General features: G+C 40.4%; 1 protein-coding gene across 1 annotated transcript in view; it reads left to right on the top strand.

The window, feature by feature from the left end:
• Nucleotides 1–21373, top strand: part of F5 (coagulation factor V) — an 85709-nt gene that overhangs the window by 57142 nt on the left and 7194 nt on the right. The window contains exons 12-24 of the mRNA XM_060078663.1: nucleotides 832–1044; nucleotides 2250–3777; nucleotides 4183–4534; nucleotides 4832–5724; nucleotides 8537–8699; nucleotides 9434–9670; nucleotides 10564–10774; nucleotides 13719–13898; nucleotides 15768–15884; nucleotides 16760–16831; nucleotides 17661–17764; nucleotides 18373–18528; nucleotides 20757–20901. Coding sequence (XP_059934646.1) covers nucleotides 832–1044; nucleotides 2250–3777; nucleotides 4183–4534; nucleotides 4832–5724; nucleotides 8537–8699; nucleotides 9434–9670; nucleotides 10564–10774; nucleotides 13719–13898; nucleotides 15768–15884; nucleotides 16760–16831; nucleotides 17661–17764; nucleotides 18373–18528; nucleotides 20757–20901 — 4371 coding nt within the window. The remainder of the gene's footprint in view (nucleotides 1–831; nucleotides 1045–2249; nucleotides 3778–4182; nucleotides 4535–4831; nucleotides 5725–8536; nucleotides 8700–9433; nucleotides 9671–10563; nucleotides 10775–13718; nucleotides 13899–15767; nucleotides 15885–16759; nucleotides 16832–17660; nucleotides 17765–18372; nucleotides 18529–20756; nucleotides 20902–21373) is intronic.

The following is a 21373-nucleotide window of genomic DNA, read 5'->3' on the forward strand; positions in this document are numbered from 1 at the left end:
GAACTTGATAGTTGAGTGCAAACTAGAGATTATATAAATGCTAAGACAGAGCAATTAAAATTGCAAAATGTGCTAAATATGCTTGATTTTTAGGGACATTACTTTGCATTTGATACCTAATGTGTTGAGGATACGGGGAGGGGGAAGGGTAAGCTGGGACAAAGTGAGAGAGTGGCATGGACATATATACACTACCAAACATAAAATAGATAGCTAGTGGGAAGCAGCAGCATAGCACAGGGAGATCAGCTCAGTGCTTTGTGACCGCCTGGAGGGGTGGGATAGGGAGGGTGGGAGACGCAAGAGGGAAGAGATATGGGAACATATGTATATGTATAACTGATTCACTTTGTTATAAAGCAGAAACTAACACACCATTGTAAAGCAATTATACTCCAATAAAGATGTTAAAAGAAAAAGAAAAAAATAACTAATGCGTCAAGAATCTGTATTTCTTATATTATGCTTTTTCTCCGGGTAAAATTACTCTAGACAAAATTCTAAGTTACCTTCGGAATATCTTTAAAAGCAGAACCTAGAGTACAAAATATTTAATATACACTTAACAAATGATTAAATAAATCAATGTGAATGAAAAGGTTTTGTCTTTATCCTGACATTTCTCCCTTGGCTAACTTAGGAGAATAAGCTCTCATTTGAAAAGTCTGAGTTTGATCTTCCAGTTACATGTTAGATTTGGTAAAGCTTATCTCAGATAATCACTGCTTAGATGAAACCAAATTACCATTGGGATATTTACGGTAAGTATAGTTAGACACATTCCCTTTTGTTGGCATAGGCCTGATGTTTCAACAAATTTCACTCTTTCAGCTATCAATGGCTATGTGCCTGAGAGCATACCCATACTAGGATTCTGCTTTGATGACACCGTCCAGTGGCACTTCTGCAGTATGGGAACCCAGAATGACATTTTGACCATTCACTTCACTGGGCACTCATTCATCTATGGAAAGAAACATGAGGACACCTTGACCCTCTTCCCTATGCGTGGGGAATCTGTGACTGTCACAATGGATAATGTTGGTAAGAGCTTGGACACTTAAAGGGGACTCTCTGATCTACCCGGTCTGCTGCAGCTCTCCGGACTACCATGGTTCCTGGGCTTCTCTCTCTGATCCCTTGCAGGCTTTCTTTTCAGGACTACTCATGATTTCTATTTGGGGAATTAATTACTTAAATGGGTCCAGTCCTTTATGTGCGTTCCATTTATCCTTCTCTGGGCTAAGTGAGAAGTAAAGATACAACAGTAAAAAGATAAGGCATGACTTTGAGAAGAAAGCGTGAGCATTGAGCCACAAAAGAGCATTTCTTTTATCAAAATGCCTTTTTCAGCTTTATAAGACAGCCATCCCACCCTAGGGTTAGTGATCATCCAATATAGTGCCTTAGAGGCTGGCTTCAGGGACAGCAGTGTCATGGAAAGCACATGGGCTTTGGAATTCATCAGACCTGGGTTCAAATCCTGCTTTGCCACTTGATATCTGTGTAGCCTTGGACAAATTACTCCACCTCACTAGGCCTCAGTTTATTCATCTGAAAAACAGAATAATAATACCTTACAGAGTTGCTTTGACCATTAATTGTTATATGTGCCAAGTGCCTAGGACTCAGTAGACAATCAACATGTGGTAACTATTGAAGACTTTCCAGGAAATCTTCAGTGCCAGCAAATCATACCATTTCAAAGAAACTCAAAACTGCCCTAGGCCCACCTGAATTATTTATTACTTAGAAACATCTATATGTCTCTTATTTGTGGGGGTAAACATCATCATCTTCCCCCTAACTCCAGCTCTCTAACAAAATGTGCAACTCACAAGATGCTTATGATATTCAAAGTCCATTTCATTCTTGATTCATCCCTTTAAAAATATATTCTAAAATAGTGACTCTCAAACTATCTGTGCTGAAAGTTTTTTTCTCTCTAATTTTCACTGACCAATACTTTGGGTCTATATTCTGTTAAATGAGATAAGTATGCTGATCACATGATTGGATGCCATAGAAAATGTCAAATTACTAAAAGGTTTCCTATACACTTTACTCTTGATTTCTTTCCTTATGTCACTGTGCAACAGTAACCAACAGTTCACAGATCAATTGTGGTCCATAGACCACAGTATCCCTGATGAAAGTTCACTGGAAATTATCTGCCACAATGGACCATAGGGTTTTTATACCTTTTTCTGTACTCAGAGCTCTCTGTTCTCTCTGTCTCTATTTTGTAGGAACTTGGATGTTAACTACCATGAATTCCAATCCAAGAAGCAAAAAACTGTGGCTGAGATTCAGGGATGTTAAGTGTATCCGGGATTATGATGATGACTTATATGAGATTACATACGAACTTTCAGGATCTACATCCCTAACTACAAGGAAAATGCGTGATTCTTCAGAAATCAAAGATAAAAATAATGATGCTGACTATGATTACCAGAACAAACTGGCTTTATCATTAGGAATCAGGTCATTCAGAAATTCATCATCAAATCAGGAGGAAGATGAGTTCAATCTTACCGCCCTGGCTCTGGAGAACAACTCTGAATTCATTCCTCCAAGTACCAACAGAACTGTTGGTTCAAATTCTTCTTCCCCAGGTAACATTAGCAGGCTTATTGCCAATAACTTTTCACAACTTCTGAAAATTTTTCCTCACCCAGAAGCCACCACAGCTGGTCCCCCGCTAGGACACACCAGCTTAGATAAGAACTCAGTTCTCAACCCACCCACAGCAGAGCATTCCAGCCCTTATTCTGAAGACCCTATAGAAGATCCTCTATACTCAGATGTCACAGGGATAAGCCTGCTTCCATTTGGTACAGAAGAATTCAGAAATCAAGAACGTGCTAAACGTAAAAGATTCAAGGCAGGAAGAGGCCAAGCAGCAAAGCATAGGTTCTCCCAGATGGAATTCCCAGCACATAAAACTGGTAGACATTTAAGCCATGGCAACTCTTCTTCTTCCAGAATACGGCCCTGGGAGAACCTTCCCAGTGATCTGTTACTCTTACAACAAAAGGATCCATCTAAGATTCTGAATGGGGAATGGCATTTGGTTTCTGAGAAAGGCAGTTATGAAATAATCCAAGATACTGATACTGATGAAGATAAGCTGCCAAACAGCCCCCAGAATGACTCAAGGACTTGGGGAGAAAACATCCCTTTTAAAAACAAGCATGGAAAGCAGAGTGGCCACCCAACGTTTTTTGTAACTAGACATAAACCTCTACAAGGAAGACAAGATGGAGGAAATAGTAGATTGAAGAAAGGCCCTTTTTTAATTAGGACACGAAGAAAGAAAAAGGAAGAGAAGCCTGCACACCATGTTCCTCTATCTCCAAGGAGTTTTCACCCTCTGAGAGTAGAGGCCAACACCCTATTTTCAGACAGGAGACATAATCATTCATTGTTACTCCACACATCCAGTGAAACATCTCTTCCCGCAGACCTCAATCAGACATTCCCCTCTATGAAACTTAGCCTCATAGCCTCACTTCCTGATGGTGATCAAAACCCCCCAAATGACACCAGTCAGACAAGCTCCCCTCCAGATCTTTATCAGACAGTGAGCCCAGAGGAACACTATCAAACATTCCCTATTCAAGACTCTGATCCAATGCACTCCACTACAGTCCCCAGTCACAGATCTCCTCCTCCAGAGCCCAGCCAGATACCCGACTATGACCTAAGAAACAAGGCCTTCCCTACTGATGTTAGTCAAACGTTCCCTTCCTTGGAACTTGAAGTCTGGCAGACAACCACCTCCCTAGACCTCAGTCAGCCATCCCTCCATCCAGATCTCAGCCAGACCACCCTTTCTCCAGACCCTGGACAGGAGACTCTCTCTCCAGACCTCAGCCAGACAACACTTTCCCCATATCTTAGCCAGGAGACTCTCTCTCCAGACCTCAGCCTGATGGCCCTTTCCCCAGACGTTGGCCAGGAGACTCTCTCTCCAGTCCTCAGCCAGACAACGCTTTCCCCAGACCTCAGCCAGGAGACTCTCTCTACAGACCCTGACCAGATGGCTCTTTCCCCAGACCTTGGCCAGGAGACTGTCTCTCCAGACCTCAGCCAGACAACACTTTCCCCAGACCTCAGCCAGGAGACTCTCTCTACAGACCTTGACCAGATGGCTCTTTCCCCAGACCTTAGCCAGGAGATTCTCTCTCCAGACCTCAGCCAGACAACGCTTTCCCCAGACCTTAGCCAGGAGACTCTCTCTCCAGACCTCAGCCAGACAACACTTTCCCCATATCTTAGCCAGGAGACTCTCTCTCCAGACCTCAGCCTGATGTCCCTTTCCCCAGACGTTGGCCAGGAGACTCTCTCTCCAGACCTCAGCCAGACAACGCTTTCCCCAGACCTCAGCCAGGAGACTCTCTCTACAGACCCTGACCAGATGGCTCTTTCCCCAGACCTTGGCCAGGAGACTGTCTCTCCAGACCTCAGCCAGACAACACTTTCCCCAGACCTCAGCCAGGAGACTCTCTCTACAGACCTTGACCAGATGGCTCTTTCCCCAGACCTTAGCCAGGAGATTCTCTCTCCAGACCTCAGCCAGACAACGCTTTCCCCAGACCTTAGCCAGGAGACTCTCTCTCCAGACCTCGGCCAGACAACACTTTCCCCATATCTTAGCCAGGAGACTCTCTCTCCAGACCTCAGCCTGATGTCCCTTTCCCCAGACGTTGGCCAGGAGACTCTCTCTCCAGACCTCAGCCAGACAATGCTTTCCCCAGACCTCAGCCAGGAGACTCTCTCTACAGACCCTGACCAGATGGCTCTTTCCCCAGACCTTGGCCAGGAGACTGTCTCTCCAGACCTCAGCCAGACAACACTTTCCCCAGACCTCAGCCAGGAGACTCTCTCTCCAGACCTCAGCCAGACAACACTTTCCCCAGACCTCAGCCAGGAGACTCTCTCTCCAGACCTCAGCCTGATGGCCCTTTCCCCAGACGTTGGCCAGGAGACTCTCTGTCCAGACCTCAGCCAGACAACGCTTTCCCCAGACCTCAGCCAGGCTCTCTCTCCAGACATCAGCCAGACAGTTCTTTCCCCAGACCTCAGCCAGGAGATTCTCTCTCCAGACCTCAGCCAGACAACCCTTTCTCCAGACCTTGGCCAGACAACACTTTCCCCAGACCTTGGCCAGACAACTCTTCCCCCAAACCTCAGTCAGATGCCACTTTCCCCAGACCTCAACCAGGCAACTGTCTCTCCAGACATCAGTCAGACATCCCTTCCTCTTGATCTCAGGCAGACATCACCTCCTCTAGATCTCGATCAGACATCCCACACTTCTGAATCTAGTCAGTCATTGCCTCTCCCAGAATTTGGTCAGACTTTCCCTTATGCAGATCTTGGTCAGATGCCATCTCCTCCACCACACTCTCCACTAAATAACACTTTTATACCAAGAGAATTTAATCCACTGGTCGTAGTAGGCCTCAGTAGAGATGATGGAGATTACGTTGAAATTATTCCAAGGCAGAAGGAAGAGAGCAGTGAAGAAGACTATGGTGAATTTGATTTTGTGGCCTATGATGACCCTTACCAAACTGATCTTAGGACAGACATCAACTCCTCCAGAAATCCTGACAACATTGCAGCATGGTACCTTCGCAGCAACAATGGAAACAGAAAAAATTATTACATTGCTGCTGAAGAACTATCCTGGGATTATTCAAAATTTGCACAAAGGTTTGGCCAGTTCTCTCCTTTTATATTCTCACTTTTCCACTACTGCTAAAAAAAGTAATTACAGCAGTCTAAGGAGATGATTCTGGGCAAATTATACTAAGTGTAACTTATACTAAGTATCATTTAGTTTCCCTATTGCAACTTGGCCTATACTGTTTCCTTTAATTCCAAGATTAGCTTCTCTACTTTAGGTGACATCTGGACAATATAAGAGCGATCACTCTAAGAAGTCTATGATATTTTGTAGTTAAATTAGCCCCCTCCTCTCTCTTCTTTTCTCATCACACATGTTCCTACCTCCCCTACTTGCTCCAATGCAGAGCCCAACCTATCCATAGCTATAGGCTAATCAATATGATTTCATTGAAGTTGGCTTCAAATCCAAATTTGTGATGTAGAATCTCCTTTTGCAATTACTTATTTAACAAAGACATTTTAAATTGTTTACTGATCGATATAAAGTATATAGCATATTGGTGAAGATTAATTCAAATTCCATAAGATTCCAGTAGCAGAGGCCAAGGGTATAATGTAGCTTAGAAACAAAAAGCAAGTTTATACCCTCAACTGAGCCATTCATTACATAATGATTTATCTTGATTTAAACTTTTGTTTTAACTTGGTTTATAGACTCACTCAGTCAATAACTCTTTAATGAGTACTTATTCTCTCCTAGGCATTGTGCTAAGTGCTGAGACTATAAAAGAGAATATAAACACAGGACTCCTGCCCTGATGGAACTTATGTCTAGTTGGGCAGGAAGATATGAACCAAGTGCTCACATAAATAAGTGTAAAAATTAACCATGATAAAGACCAATAAGGAAAGGTGATACATGGAGATATGAGAACTGGGGAGTCTGGCTCTGGAGAAGCGGCATTTGAGCTGAGATCTGAAGATGAACAGGAGGTAGAGAGGGCAGAGCATTCTAGACAGAGAGAACAGCATGATGAAGGCCCTGAGGAAGGAGGAAGTCCTGAAGCTGAAGACCTGTACCTGGAACTCAAGAAGAGGGTGGGTGCTAGGAAAGTGTTTGGCTAGCTCTGCAGAGATCAGATGCCACTAGGCTTTGTGAGCCCTGGGAAGAATTTTGATGTTTTTCAAAGAGCAATGAGAAACCCTTCAAAAGCTTTAAGCCATTCCTAGTTTACTGGAATATGTCAGTTCCTTTCCCGAACCTTGTTACTTGCAGTCTTTTTAATGAAGGAGTTACACGAAGTGGCCCCCAAGATCTGCTGCAGCTCTAATATTTTAGGGTTCCAGCCACTCTTCAACCATAGAGTTGAATGAATTGATGCAATTTTGTAAGTGGCCTGACTTACAACAGAGAGTTTTTAAGGGAGCCACATGCATTTTTAAAAGATAATTTTTAATTTAATTTTGCTCAAGTGTGGAAAGCCATATTGGTCTGGGTTCTATATTCTGGGATGACAATATAGAGAAAGGGGGACAAGAAGCAACTACAGATCCTCAGGGATATCATGGGGACCATGTGTAAAGTGTCCAAATATAGCCCACAGCTTTTACAAAAGCTAACTGTTACACTACTAAAGTTAAAACCAAAGTGCTACTAGAGTAAACAAACACAATGCATGGCGTGACTTACAGAAGTTATTTCATTAATCTGATGCCTGACATTTCCATATTAGAATTCTGTTAGTTTAAGAGACTTTCTCCCTTGACTTCCTATTTAGATGTAGTACCCATTACTATATGAGAATAAATAGTTTATCTAGGGATTTCTAAGCAAGTTACTGAGGGAATAAGGTTTTCCAGAGTGTAAAGGGATGGAACTAGTTCCTTCAAAATCCTATGTCCCATTCCAGATATGCAACCCATTTTTATGGCAAAGTTGTTTTGCTCCTCCCCATGTGTTCTGTGAGACTGTATGTTATGTTTAGAGTCTGGAAGAATGGGGTTAATCCGGTAGACAGGCTAGAAGGAAGGCAGAATGGGATTCTCTGTGGATGGCTCATGTTGTGTAGCAAATACTGTGAGACTGAGGGATGAGCTTTTGGCCTGTTTCCCAGACTCCTGGGAAATTTAAGAGTCAGTAGGAAAATATGATGTGCTCTAGCTCCAGACTGAGCTGGTGAACTACATGAGGAATACTATGATTTAGCAAAAGCAAATGTGGGAAGAGTGGCTACTTTCAGAGTATAAAACACTCATCCATCCAGTGACCTTTACAGGGGTGGCCCTCTAAATCAACCGACTCTTATCATCTGTCTGTCCTGGCACTGTCCCATCACATGGCTTTGTCTGCTTTTGATATTAAAATCTGCTATGTTAATATATGATTATATTTATCATTCATTAATACATTAAATAAATATCTGCTTACTATGTGCCAGATAACTTGCTAGGCACTAGAAATAAAAATTATAAGCAAACTAGGCACAATCCCTAACCTCACGGGGCTTTCACTCTAGTGGTAGAGTCAGATATTAATAGATAATCTCATGAATAAATGATATATAATTTACTATATATACTATAGAAATATTATAAGAATACTACAGGGATTTACTATATATACTATAGTAATAGTATAGAAATGTAAGGAATGCTAGAGATTTGACCCAGTCTGAAGGATCATAGGAGGAGATACCAAGAAATGATGTATGAGCTGGGAGTTGAAGGATATTTACTGGCTTGTGGTTTTAGTTATTTATATTTTAATTCATTTGTTCATCAAATATTTATCAAATATCTTCTCTATATACTATATTCAGAAACAGAGATAATTTCCTAAATTCTTGAATGGTCTTTAACTTGTTCTTTTAAACAAATGCTATTGGTATCATTTCAGTGAAGACACTGATGATGTTTCAAAGGACACCATATACAAGAAAGTAGTTTTTCGAAAGTACCTTGATAGCACTTTTAACAAGCTTGATCCTCGGGGAGAGTATGAAGAGCATCTTGGCATACTTGGTCCTATCATTAGAGCTGAAGTGGATGATGTTATCCAAGTAAGTCATCTTTTGATCATTGTTAAGATCATCAGAGGAATTTCCACAAGCACCAGAGGGTTGTAGAGATGAAAGTGGCAAGAGAGCTATGGTGGCTTATTTACTTTTCAAAATTAACAAATAACTACATTTCTTTTCAAAGACTGCTTACCAAGTAATCTGCCACTCTTCAAGGAAAAAAAAAAAGATCTCATAATTTTATTTCTCCTTCTGCTAAGCTCCTGTTCATTCTATACGGGCCAATTCCATTTCTCCTAAGAAACTTTCTTTAATTCCCCCAACCTCTCCTAAACATTCAACTGAATTGCTTCTCCCAGGCATTCCCACCTAATCCCATTCATACTTTGTTTACAGCACCTTTTGTCTCCAGATTTTTAACTTGCATTCACATGTGCAGTCTCTCTATACGCCAGTAGGTTGAAACCTTATTGTGAGTAAAACCCAAGCCTCATTCATTTTCAAATCTGTATCATTTCATTTGTAGATAATGTCAACATTTTTGCTTTGAGCCTAAAAACAAACCTGTTTTGGTGTTTCTGGAGTAAACTATTTAGGTCCTATCTCATAGGATGGTTGTGAAGTTAGATGAAGTAATATACGAAAGTTACTTTGCAATTCTAAGCATTCAATATATCTTAGGTTCAATTTAATAGCCATCCACTTTGACCCATAATGCTGACATTTTTTGGGCTTTATTAAACTTAAATACATTTGTGAATCATTCTTTTTTTTAGGTTCGTTTTAAAAACTTAGCATCCAGACCATATTCTCTTCATGCCCATGGGCTTTCCTATGAAAAATCATCAGAGGGAAAGACTTATGAAGATGACTCTCCTGAATGGTTTAAGGAAGACAATGCTGTTCAGCCCAACAGCACTTATACATATGTATGGCACGCCACTGAGCGATCAGGGCCAGAAAATCCTGGCTCTGCCTGTCGGGCTTGGGCCTACTACTCGGCAGTGAACCCGGTAAGCATAGCCATCGAAAGTTTTTGTCATTTCCTCAAACTTTTAAACTGCGTCCATCAAATGGAAGTGTCACAATTATTTCTCAGTAAATATCTGTCTTTCCATGAGGAATGTGTAAGGATCATGGTCAACAGTCGACAGCTACCGTAATCAGGGACTCTCCATGCAGAGCTTCAGATGACAGTGAGAAGCATTTGTTCAGTGTAAAGTATTCAGAGGAATACTTAAAAGGTTGGCCCTAGTTAGAGTGACTACCTTTACAGAAGAAGATGTTTATCTGCAATTTCCTTGAACAAGTACTAGCTTTCTTTTGCCTTTTTTTTCTTTTTCTTTTTTTTTAATAAAAGAACTACAAAATCAAGAGTCCCTCATTTTGAGCATGGTAGAGAGCATAGACTTAGATTTCAATTCCTATCCTGTCACTGACTGTGTAGCCTGAGGAAAGTTACTTGAGCTCTCTCAGCCTCAGTTTCCAAAGTTAAAAATGTGGTAACAGTATATAGCATATATAGTAGGCACTTGGTAATATTTGTTCAATAAATGAATTTATTTTTTACCATATAGGATTGTTGTCAGAATTAAATAAGATACTATAGGCAAAATATTTAACATAGTAGATGCTCAATAAATAGTATTTATAATAGTATCACTATTATTATCATCATTATTATCATTACTACCATGTCAAAACAAAGGATTAATCAGAGGAAGGGACTATGAGCATCACAGAATTAGATGATCAATATCCAGGCTTATTAAGCTATTCATTTATAATCTTCAAATTCAGAGCCTCTGAGAAGATCTCCTTTTCAATATGATCAGTGATTGTCAGAAGGGCAAAGAAAATCTTGAGAAAGAGATAATACATGCAATTTGCTCTTACTGTCTTCCAGGAAAAAGATATTCATTCAGGCTTGATAGGACCCCTTCTGATCTGCCGAAAAGGAACACTTCATAAGGAGACCAACATGCCTGTGGACATGAGAGAATTTGTCCTACTTTTTATGGTCTTTGATGAAAAGAAGAGCTGGTACTATGAAAAGAAGCCCACGAGGTCTTGGAGACGCACATCCTCAGAAGTAAAAAACTCCCATGAGTTTCATGGTATTTTCCTCTGACTTTGATCTAGTCTCTGAACCTAATCACTGGGTGATAGTGATTCCTGCCCATAGGTCTTCCCAAAATTAGACATGAGATGCTTCTGTGGAACCAGGAGCTCTAACTGACACCAGGTCCTTAAATGTCTAAGAGGGCTGATGTAACCTGGCAGGTGACACTGCAGGTGAAATAGAGTATACAAAGTCTGAAATCTAAAAGCTGCTGCAAAATCAACCCAAGCAAACCAACAAAAAAGCCAGTGTGCTTCAGTTGGTAACAAAAATTGGAAAGGAATTAGCGTTATTCTGTAACTTAAACAGTTAATAAAACTGTTTCTTGATCTCTAAAAGATCAATTATTTATGTAGAAGTGATCGCCCACACGTACTTTCAAAATAAGAATGACTGTAATATTTGTAGCTCTCAGCAGTTCCCAGGTGGCACCCAAAGCATATGTGGAGAAAATGATACAGGAAACTGTGTAGCCAGCTAATGGAAGAAGAGTGCCGAGAAAGCATTTGGGTGGGAAAAGAGGGGAAAGCATATCACCTCTGAAGTCCATTCAGGAACTTTGTCTGTAAATTGGCAACGGAACTACAGTTTTAGAGAAAGGCAGAATTTAGGATTTGGTGAACAACAAATAGAATGACTTAGGGATCAGAAGACAAATGAAGACCCTGTTTTCAGAGTTTGATAAATGGAGGTGATTTCTATGAGACTTCTGATCAGGAAGATCCTGTGCTTTGGGTGATAGGTCAGTCATTCAGTGTAATAGGAAAGCAGAAAGCTGCTATGGCTTCAGGAATAAAAAAAAAAAAAAAAAAAAAAAAAAAAAAGACATTATAAGCAATATCCAGTTCACTGCCACCTCCTCTCCCCAGCCAGTCCATCAAGGCTAAGTCGGTCTATGCTCCCTCTCCCACCCCACTTATATACTCAGGCTACCCTTTTTTAGCTTATTTTCCTTATTAAACTTCTGTAAGTGTGGAATACAATCTGATCTCACCTGTAAAAACACTTTGGCCTAGAGGAAAGGAAACAATATGATTTACAGTCTGCTCCAAAACCCCACCCTCTGGACTCTGCTTATCACACAAGGTTAAGAAATTCTATTAAGCAGTCTGGAATAGAGTCAATTGAGAGCTGCCCCACAGACTCCAAGCAGAGCTGTCTTTTCTCTTCTATAATCTCTAGGCCTTTCAGCCCAGGGTGTTTGGTCTCAGGGGTAGGAAGCACATCCTCTGAAAATCTCTCAACCTAGTGGGAAGTACAGACTGCAGAAACACACAGGCTCATTTCTTAGCTATGCCCTTTATTTGCTGAGTACCCTCGAGGCCCTGCTTCCTGATTCTTCAAAGAAAGTGTAAAATGCATCCAGTATAGTTTTAGTTTTAAATGTACTGTCGTCTAAATCTCTGTAATTTGGTAATCTTCCACTGTAGAACTTATCAGGGTATTTGATAAGCAGACCACCTATGCCTGGCCTCTGCAGTATGCACTGAGTAAATATGTGTTGGATTAGTAAACAAATGAATGAATTTTATTCACTCAGCTCAATTTATCTAATGTTTACTGAGTGCCTACTCTGTTGAGCGTCTTCACTTTTGTATCCTGATGTAATGGTTTAGCAATGCTGACCTAATAACCACTGGAGATACCTTTTACTTTTAGGAGATCTATTTCTTACACAGAAACTAAGATGAGGAGGTGAGGCTGGTGTTATGAGTACGTAGACAGGTGCTTTCATATCTGATATAATTTTAAGAGAGCCAAAATGATCTCAACTCTTCTCCCTCCAAAAATTCACTTGCCTGGTTCCTGAAAATCCACAGGAGTCCCTTTAACTTTAGAAGAATAAACAACAGCCACCACCCCCACCAAAACTTCCCTCACTTCAGTCCCAATTAAGTGGGTGGTAGCATTAAGCTTTATCATTAAATTTTTGAATGTATTCATTTGTTAAGGTGATCAAGTTTATCAGATGCTCAAAACACACATATTTCAGTAAGGAGAGAGTTGATAAAGTCTGAGAACCCTAGACATCCAAGCTGGGAAGGGGTCAGAGGAGCAATCAGACAAACGAGAGAATAAACATGAATGTCTAAGGCTGGTGGGTATAACAAAGATAAAGACCAACTTCCTGGGCTTCCCTGGTGGTGCAGTGGTTAAGAATCCGCCTGCCAATGCAGGGGACACGGATTCGAGCCATGGTCCAGGAAGATCCCCCATGCCGCAGAGCAACTAAGCCCATGCGCCACAACTACTGAGGCTGCGTGCCACAACTACTGAAGCCTGCGCGCCTAGAGCCCGAGCTCTGCAACAAGAGAAGCCACTGCAATGAGAAGCCCACGCACCACAATGAAGAGTAGCCCCTGCTCGCCACAACTAGAGAAAGCCCGCGTGCAGCAATGAAGACCCAACAATGAAGACCCAATGCAGCCAAGAATAAATAAATAAATAAACTTATTATTTTTTAAAAAAGAGACCGACTTCCTAATTTTGCCTGGAACTATCTCTGAATTTAGGAGGCCTTAGGGTGATACACTGCATATCCCCTCACTTACCCTCTTTCCTCTAAAGACTAGAGTTCATTTATCTTCCCACATTAGTCCTTACCCTTTTTGTAGCCTAGGAAAATTCATACTATAAATATAAAGAATAAATGGATAAAGCACAGAACAGGAAAAGTGTAAATCTGGGGAAAAGAGTGATAAACTGCTTGGAAAGGGTACTCACCTACACTTCTGCAGTAGGCTGGTGTGAGAAGGAAAAGGTGGCTCTGTTTCAGCCTCTTACTGATATTATGACATATAGGGGGGCCCCTTACTATGTCTGGGTGGGATTGGGCATGCAGAGTAATAAAGAAGATGGGTGGTGAGTGGGAGGCCTCATATTTCCTCTTTCCTGATGTACACAGATTTTTGATTGATTCCAACTCTCTGTCCTTTCAGCCATTAATGGGATGATCTACAACTTGCCTGGCTTGAGAATGTACGAGCAAGAGTGGGTGAGGTTGCACCTGCTGAATGTAGGCGGCTCCCGGGACATTCACGTGGTTCACTTTCATGGCCAGACCTTGCTGGAAAATGGCACTCAACAGCACCAGTTAGGGGTCTGGCCTCTTCTGCCTGGTAAAGATCTCAGCAATGAAAAGAGGTCCCTGAGAGCAGGGACCTCTTTTGTCTGGCGAGAGCAGACAATCTTAGCATCTGTAACTCTTCCTCATTCCCTCCTTGTGTATCTCCTTCCAAAGGGGTTAAAGCATGGGCTCTGGCATGGATCCTGGGCAAAGCCATATTCTAAACCTGCATGCAGAATAAAGAAGAGTCAGCTAAATGTCTGCACGGTTTGTAGCACCACACAGACTAAATGTGCAGCCCAGCTTTCTTCTATAGAGATGCTCTGTCGAGTGCAGATTCTTCCAAGCCATGATGTGTCACGCAGGCCAGGTCTAAAGCAGATTACAAAATGAATCCCATGAGGTTCAGGCAGCTAAAGCTTTCTGTTGGGTGGAGATCAGAAACTTACCAGGATTTCGGGGTTCTTGAATTCTACTCCTCACTCTATCACCCTGATATCTTTGGGCAAGTGACTGTAGGAATCTGAATCTTAAACTGACTCATGAGGGGAAAAATATATTTTTTAATGATTATAAAAGCTAAAGAATAATAAAGATATTTAAAGCTTTTCATATGCAAAATAATGATAAGGTTTAAACAAACTACAATCATCAAAAAGGATTTTTATGTGCCGGTGAATTGTTTGTAGGTGTGTATTGTAGGTGTGTGAGTGGAGGTGTAAGTGCTAGATGGCATTGATCCTCAAACTGCAGTGGGCATGATACAAATTTACAAAGCTGGTTAAAACGCAGATGCTAAGGGGAGATTTTGCTCTCAGAGACTTTGATCTGATAGAACTTGGGCAGGGGCCCAGGATTTTTAACATATTTTTGCATTTTTAACAAGCAGCCTACCTTCCATAAATGCTATCTGAGAAGCTAGTCAGGGCAGTCCTTTGACAGGACTTTGGGTGGGGAGGTTGCTGTGTGAATCAGCCTCAGATGTAGGCACCCAGGCCCGATTTAGTTAAGGATGGGGTAAAGAGGGTCCGTTTGTTTGAAACATACCAGTTTCTCATTAACAAAGCTATAAAGACACGCTCTGTTAAAATCAGGGGCAGAAAGGATTAGGTCAAACTCACTCCTAACTTTTCACCAAGTGTTACCAGATGAGCCATCCTTTCCATGAGCCTGCGTGCGAGAAGCTGGGGTTCACTGACCCACCTAAATCTTTATACCTAATATCTGCATTAGAGAGTAGAAAGCTGGAGGTCTTTTTTAGCGTGTTTGAGGAGGATGACCATCAGCTATTACTTTTTACTCACAATCTAGGAAATGGTCACGTATTATAGTCAGCAGAATTTAAGTATTAACTGGTGGTAGGTAATGTTAAATACCAGAATGGATAATCAGATGTTTCAGAAATCTCATTCTTTCAGTGATTTTCTGAAACAATTTTTGTACATCTCACTCTAAAATGTAAACTTTATAGAAAAATTGAAACATGGGGGAAGGATGTTTTATTTTAATTTTCTCAGATAAAAAAGAAAAACTAGAGAAATGAAGAAAGAGAAAGGAAACATGTACAGTATTTTTGAGGCCCAACGACATCATTCAAGGTTGCTTTGATAAGCTGTATTATATATGGGTTAACTTGTAACATTATATTTAGATAAATGAAAGTTTCTTTCTAGTAAGGGGTGTTGGAGATTTTTTAAAGTCCCAGGGCAATTTATTTTTAGTAAGTTTGTGTGTGTGTTGTCATTGTTGTTTTGATCTCTTTGTTACACCTGTAGTCCTGCCTAAAGAGAAATGGGTAACTCTTAAGTTATATTCTAAACCACTTGCAATTCAGGGATTTTAGGATTCTTTGGTAGTGGTCAACCAATGTTAACCTGTTAATCTTTGTGTATGCAATGTTGTCCTTTACTCCCTCTTTTAGGTTCATTTAAAACTCTTGAAATGAAGGCATCAAAACCTGGCTGGTGGCTCCTAGACACAGAAGTTGGAGAAAACCAGAGAGCAGGGATGCAAACACCATTTCTCATCACAGACAGAGGTATCATCCAAGAGCCACATTATTGTTTTAGCGGGAGAGTGCCTGTCCCTAGAGTATTACCAATTTTTAGATTGGAAATATTCAACTCTGAGAACTCTGACATAACAGAGGCATAATCTGTAGCAGTAATTTCTTTTATTCTGACCTATAGTCTGACTATACTGCAAACATCAGTTTTAAGCCAAATGGTTCAAACCAAAGGCATTCCTCTCATTTGAGGAACCAATATAAAGCATCCTCCTTCATGATCTGTGATCCATGGGGAAGTGAACGTAAGAAATTCTCCAGACTCCCAGAGTAGAGGAGGGGAGAGAAACCAGGAATTCAACTGTGACCGAGATAGTCACTGAACTTGGCATTTCAGTATTCGAGAAACACAGTTTCCATCTGTCCATCCGTCTGTCCATCCAACCAGCCAGCCAGCCAGCATTTATTAAGCATCTGTTGAGTACCAAGCACTGTGTCAACATCCAGATAGTTCAGTGGCTAGTATTCCCTTCTTTGATCAGTATATAAATAACATTGTAACTTTCAGGTCAACTTTTGAGAACATAGTCTTATGAGGGATATTACTTAATATTGTAAAATGGCTTATTTTAAGATACAAACAGATGGAAATCAATTTAAAAAGTATTTGCACTTCAGGATAAGTTGTTTTCCACTAGGGCGTCACTAATTTTAATTTCTATTAAAGAACCAGTTCTTGCTAGTACATTTACGATTTTATATTCAGACATATTTAAGTCAGTGCCACACAGGTAGGTGAAAACATCTAATTACTGACCCACTAGATGTATAATCTATAGCCATAGAGATTTTACTTTATTATATGTACTTTCTAAGCAAAAATTATTTATTGTTCTATTTTTTTGTAGACTGTAAAATGCCAATGGGACTAAGCACTGGTCTCATAGCTGACTCACAGATCAAGGCTTCTGAGTTTTGGGGTAAGTAGTAGCATCACAGCCTGTAAAAGACGCCTCCCACAATTGTGCTGTATACGGCCTGCAAAACTGTACATGACAACGCTGCCTATTGAATCCATGGGCCATTGCTCCTCTCTAGGCTTTTCTCTACCACAACATAGTAAAACAGCAGTAAAATATCTAATTACTGACCCACTAGAGGTATAATCTCTAACCGTGGAACTTTTACTTTGTTATATGTATTTTCTAAGCAGAAATTACTCACTACTCTGTTTTTTGTAGAATGTAAGATGTCAGTGGAACTAACCTGTGAAATATTCTAGCCAGATTCACAGGGTCTTATAGGCCAGGTATTACAGTCCCCATTAATAGAGCCCTTTGCTGCACCAACCATGCATCTGTTCAAGAAACTTTTTGTTCACCCACTGTGCGTCAGGAACTCCTCCTAAGTTTCCTCTCTCTGCCTCAAACTCTTCCCAACATCAAAAGATCAATTGTAAGGGATCATGAGGCTCCCATAAATTCCTCCCATGTTTTTCTGTTAGGCAGGCACACTAGGCAGAAACCACATCAACATAACTGAGAAAAAATAAATATGACCTATATGCAGTTAAGGGGGTGGGTGGTAGTTGACAGCTGTCCAAGCACAGGCCTGAAACCAAGATTTCATAATCAGGGACTGATTTAGTAGCTGAGGCCCGTGTCAACTACCTGGTCCCCTAATTGCAACAGAAGTTCCTTTAGGAATCTGGTTTTCCACTGGGACTAAACTCACTTGAGAAATTGCTAGCTGTATGGTGTTTTGTTTTTTTTTAATTCAGAATAAATTTTTTTCTTCCTTTGGATTTAGGTTATTGGGAACCCAAATTAGCAAGACTAAACAATGGTGGATCATATAATGCTTGGATCGCAGAAAAACTTTCAACAGAATTTAACCCTAAACCTTGGATCCAGGTATATCTTATTAACCTGATATATTAACCTGATAATATTTACTGCTACTGTAATAGTAAAAATGTGGGGGGTTTTGTTTTGGTTTTTGTTTTTTGGCAGCGCTGCACGGCTTGTGGGATATTAGTTCCCTGACCAGGGATTGAACCCAGGCCCTCAGTAGTGCAAGTGCAGAGTCTTAACCATTGGCCTGCCAGGGGATTCCCTGTAATAATAAAAATGACAGTGATTTAATAATTTCTTCTTGTTGTTCTTGCAATGTTGTTAGGGGAAATGAAAATTACTAGGTGCTAGGCACCATTCTAAGTACTTTCCATACTCAAAATGAACCCTATGAAGTTATTTCTAGTAATATCCCATTTTACAGATAAAAAAAACCCTAATGCACAGAGGGATTAACTAACTTCCCAATGTCACATACACTAGTTAGTGGTTGAGTTTGGATTCAAGTTCAGGTACCCTGTGCTCAAATACGGATTGCCCCTAGCCATTTTATTAGTTTGTTAGGTGTTGGTTCTTTTTTCTAAAGAAGGTTAGTTGTACAATGAATTAAGGCAGTGTGTGACTTGTTGACAAGGATGGTTCTGCTTAATGGCTTTTCTATATTGCAGGTAGACATGCGAAGGGAAGTCCTGTTCACAGGGATCCAGACCCAAGGTGCCAAACACTACCTGAAGCCTTACTACACCACCGAGTTCTTCGTGGCTTACAGCTCTGACCGGACAAACTGGCGGATCTTCAAAGGGAACAGCACTAGGAACGTGATGGTCTGTGTGCATTGTTGTCTCTTCCACAGCCTAGGGTTACTATATCTTTTTTAAAAATACCTTTCTGGGTGTTATAAATACAAATGGCTTTCTTAGTGTCTTATGGAGGAAAGTGGTAAAATGACGTGTCTATATATTACAAATTAAAGGGATAAGCTTGACTTCTGAAATTTCAAAACTTCATAAAACTTGAAAAAAAAATCTCTTTATAATCAAACTAAATACCCAGACTTCTCAGATTGGCAGATGATATGCAGTAGGGTAGAATATCTGGTCTTGTGCCTTAAAGAACTCATGCTAAAAACTGTCCACCAAGAGTTTTGATTTTACTAACTCTTACATTTTATTTTGTTCTTTATTTCAGTGTAACTGAAGGAGATAGTAGTGTTAATACCAGTAATGCTCTGAGGCAGTGTGATTCTCACATTTTTTTTTTTTTGCTGTCATGCCTGAGGAGTGACTTTCCCCTGTTGGATTGTCCAGGGGCTCAGCCTGTTTATTCCCAATGACCCAATTATACCAGCCCTAATTCTTCCCCTTCTCCCTCACCCCCCTCTTCAAAGAAAGCTATCTGAATGCAAGGAGTCAGCCCACCATTATTACACTGATAACCTTGAATCAGTTTCATTTTTTCTGTAAATCATTTACTATGTTACTATCTTCAATATTATCATTTAGCTATTTCTAATAATAAATTATTTGCACTATACCTTAGAATAGACCATGAAAATCTTAAATTATGGTTCTTACCAATCAGTATTGGAGACAGTACACAAATTGCAGTTCAAGTCCATAGCTTAAAGATTTTTGCATCTATGTTCATGAGGGATATTTGTGTGTAGTTTTATTTGTTTATACTGTCTTTTTTGTTTTAATATCAGAGTAATACTAGCTTCATAAAATAAATTAGGTAGTGTGCTCTTCTATTCTGTTTTCTGGAAGAGATAATCTAGTATTGGTGTTAATTCTTTAAACATTTGGTATAATTCACCAGCAAAACCAGGTGGACCTGGAGATTTGTTTTCTGGGAATTTTAAAATTACAAATTCAATTTCTTTAATAGTTACAGGCTCTTCAAATTACCTATTTCATATGGGGTGAATTTGGATAGTTTGTGTTTTTTCAGTCAATTGGTCCATTTCCTCTAAGTTGTTAAATTTATGTGTAAGGGTTGTTTGTAGTATTCTCTTATTATCCTTTTGATGTCTGCAGGGTCTGTAGTGATATTTCCTATTTCATTTATGATATTGATATTTTGCATCTCTTCTCTTTTTGCTTTGTCAGTCTTGCTAGAGATTTGCCAATTTTTAAAAATCTTTTCGAATAACTAGCCCTTTGTTTCACTGTTGTTATCTATTGCTTTTCTGTTTTCAATATTCGTGATGTCCACTCTTTTGTTTTAGTTGGCTCTTCCTGACACTGTTCTGGCAGGGAAATGGGATGGGGCACAGCCTCTTTACTGCCAGGTAGAGGTCAAATTCCATTCCCTACTTGGCCTCCTCTGTTGATACCTGAGCTGGGACCCCTCCTCTTTGCTGCTGGGGGTGGGGATGGGATGGTATCCACTGACCCTGCAGGAGTGGGAGCCTTATTAGAAGCTGGAAGAGATGAAGATCCTGGGTCTCTATTTGGCTTTCTCTGACACAACCCCAGTCAGGGTGTTGGGGTGCCTCCTTACAGTCTCATGAGCATGGAAGTCTAGGCTCCCCAGTTGGCCTTTGTTGCTGTGGGTAGGGAAGGGGCCACAGTGTTTTCTATTCTATGATGTTTGGCTTGAAGTAGAAAAATTGTTATCTAAAAGTTTTCTGTCTTGTTAGACTGCTCTTTTCTGGTCCTGAGGCTAGAGAAAGAAGGCTTTTGCTGGCTTTTTTTTTTTTTTTTTTTGTCTGCACCTATTCATGTTTTCTGGTTCCTGGCTTCTTTACTTATAAGTCTGTATATGCAGTAAAAAGAAAACCCAGGGGACTCACCACTGTATTGTTCCTTGGGTCCTGAGAACCCTAGCTAGTCTGCCTTTTCTCCACTTTTCAGAGTCTTTTTATGTTTTCAGTTGTACTTATACCATCTTCCTGAAGAGGAAGTATTCCCAGTTATCTTTTAAGACCAAATTAATTTGATTCAGGCTACATGAAAACTTAATATTACAATATTAAATTGGATGAAAATTTTATTATAAAATCACTTTATAGAGAATTGTTATATAACTAAATTTTCCTCTCTTCCTCTAGTATTTTAATGGCAATTCAGATGCCTCTACAATAAAAGAGAATCAGTTTGACCCACCTGTTGTGGCTAGATATATTAGAATCTCTCCAACTAAATCCTATAACAAACCTGCCCTTCGACTGGAGCTGCAAGGTTGCGAGGTTAACGGTAAGGAACATAGATGCATTGTTTTCTAGCTGCCACTCAGAAAATCAAGATTCGGGAGGTATGGGAGAATGGGTAGAATTTTTAGTTCTCTTCACTTAGGCTCCTAGAAAAACCTTTGTGAAACAGAGGTTCCACTCAGGTAAACTCTCATTGTGATCTAGACTGAGACTGGTTCTACCAGCCAGAGGGCAGGCTCTCTGAAGAACTCCTGGATCATATGGATACTGCCTTGACCCTCTAAGGAGGGGCCCTAGCGAAGAATGACCTCCATCAGCCCATTTTCAATAAGAACTGAGAGTCAAACTACGTCTGACTCTTCCAAAGTCTTCCAGCCAGGTCACTCAGACTTTAATGTAATAAAAGTATCTAGCAACATTACTGGCATATATTAGGTGTTCAGTGAATGTTTTTGAAACATAAATCTGCCGCCCAACTTTCTGAAACCTTGCTTGAACTCTGTATTCTGTTTCAC

The sequence above is a fragment of the Mesoplodon densirostris genome, chromosome 2 (assembly GCF_025265405.1).
Source record: "Mesoplodon densirostris isolate mMesDen1 chromosome 2, mMesDen1 primary haplotype, whole genome shotgun sequence".
Taxonomy (NCBI): Eukaryota; Metazoa; Chordata; class Mammalia; order Artiodactyla; family Ziphiidae; genus Mesoplodon; species Mesoplodon densirostris.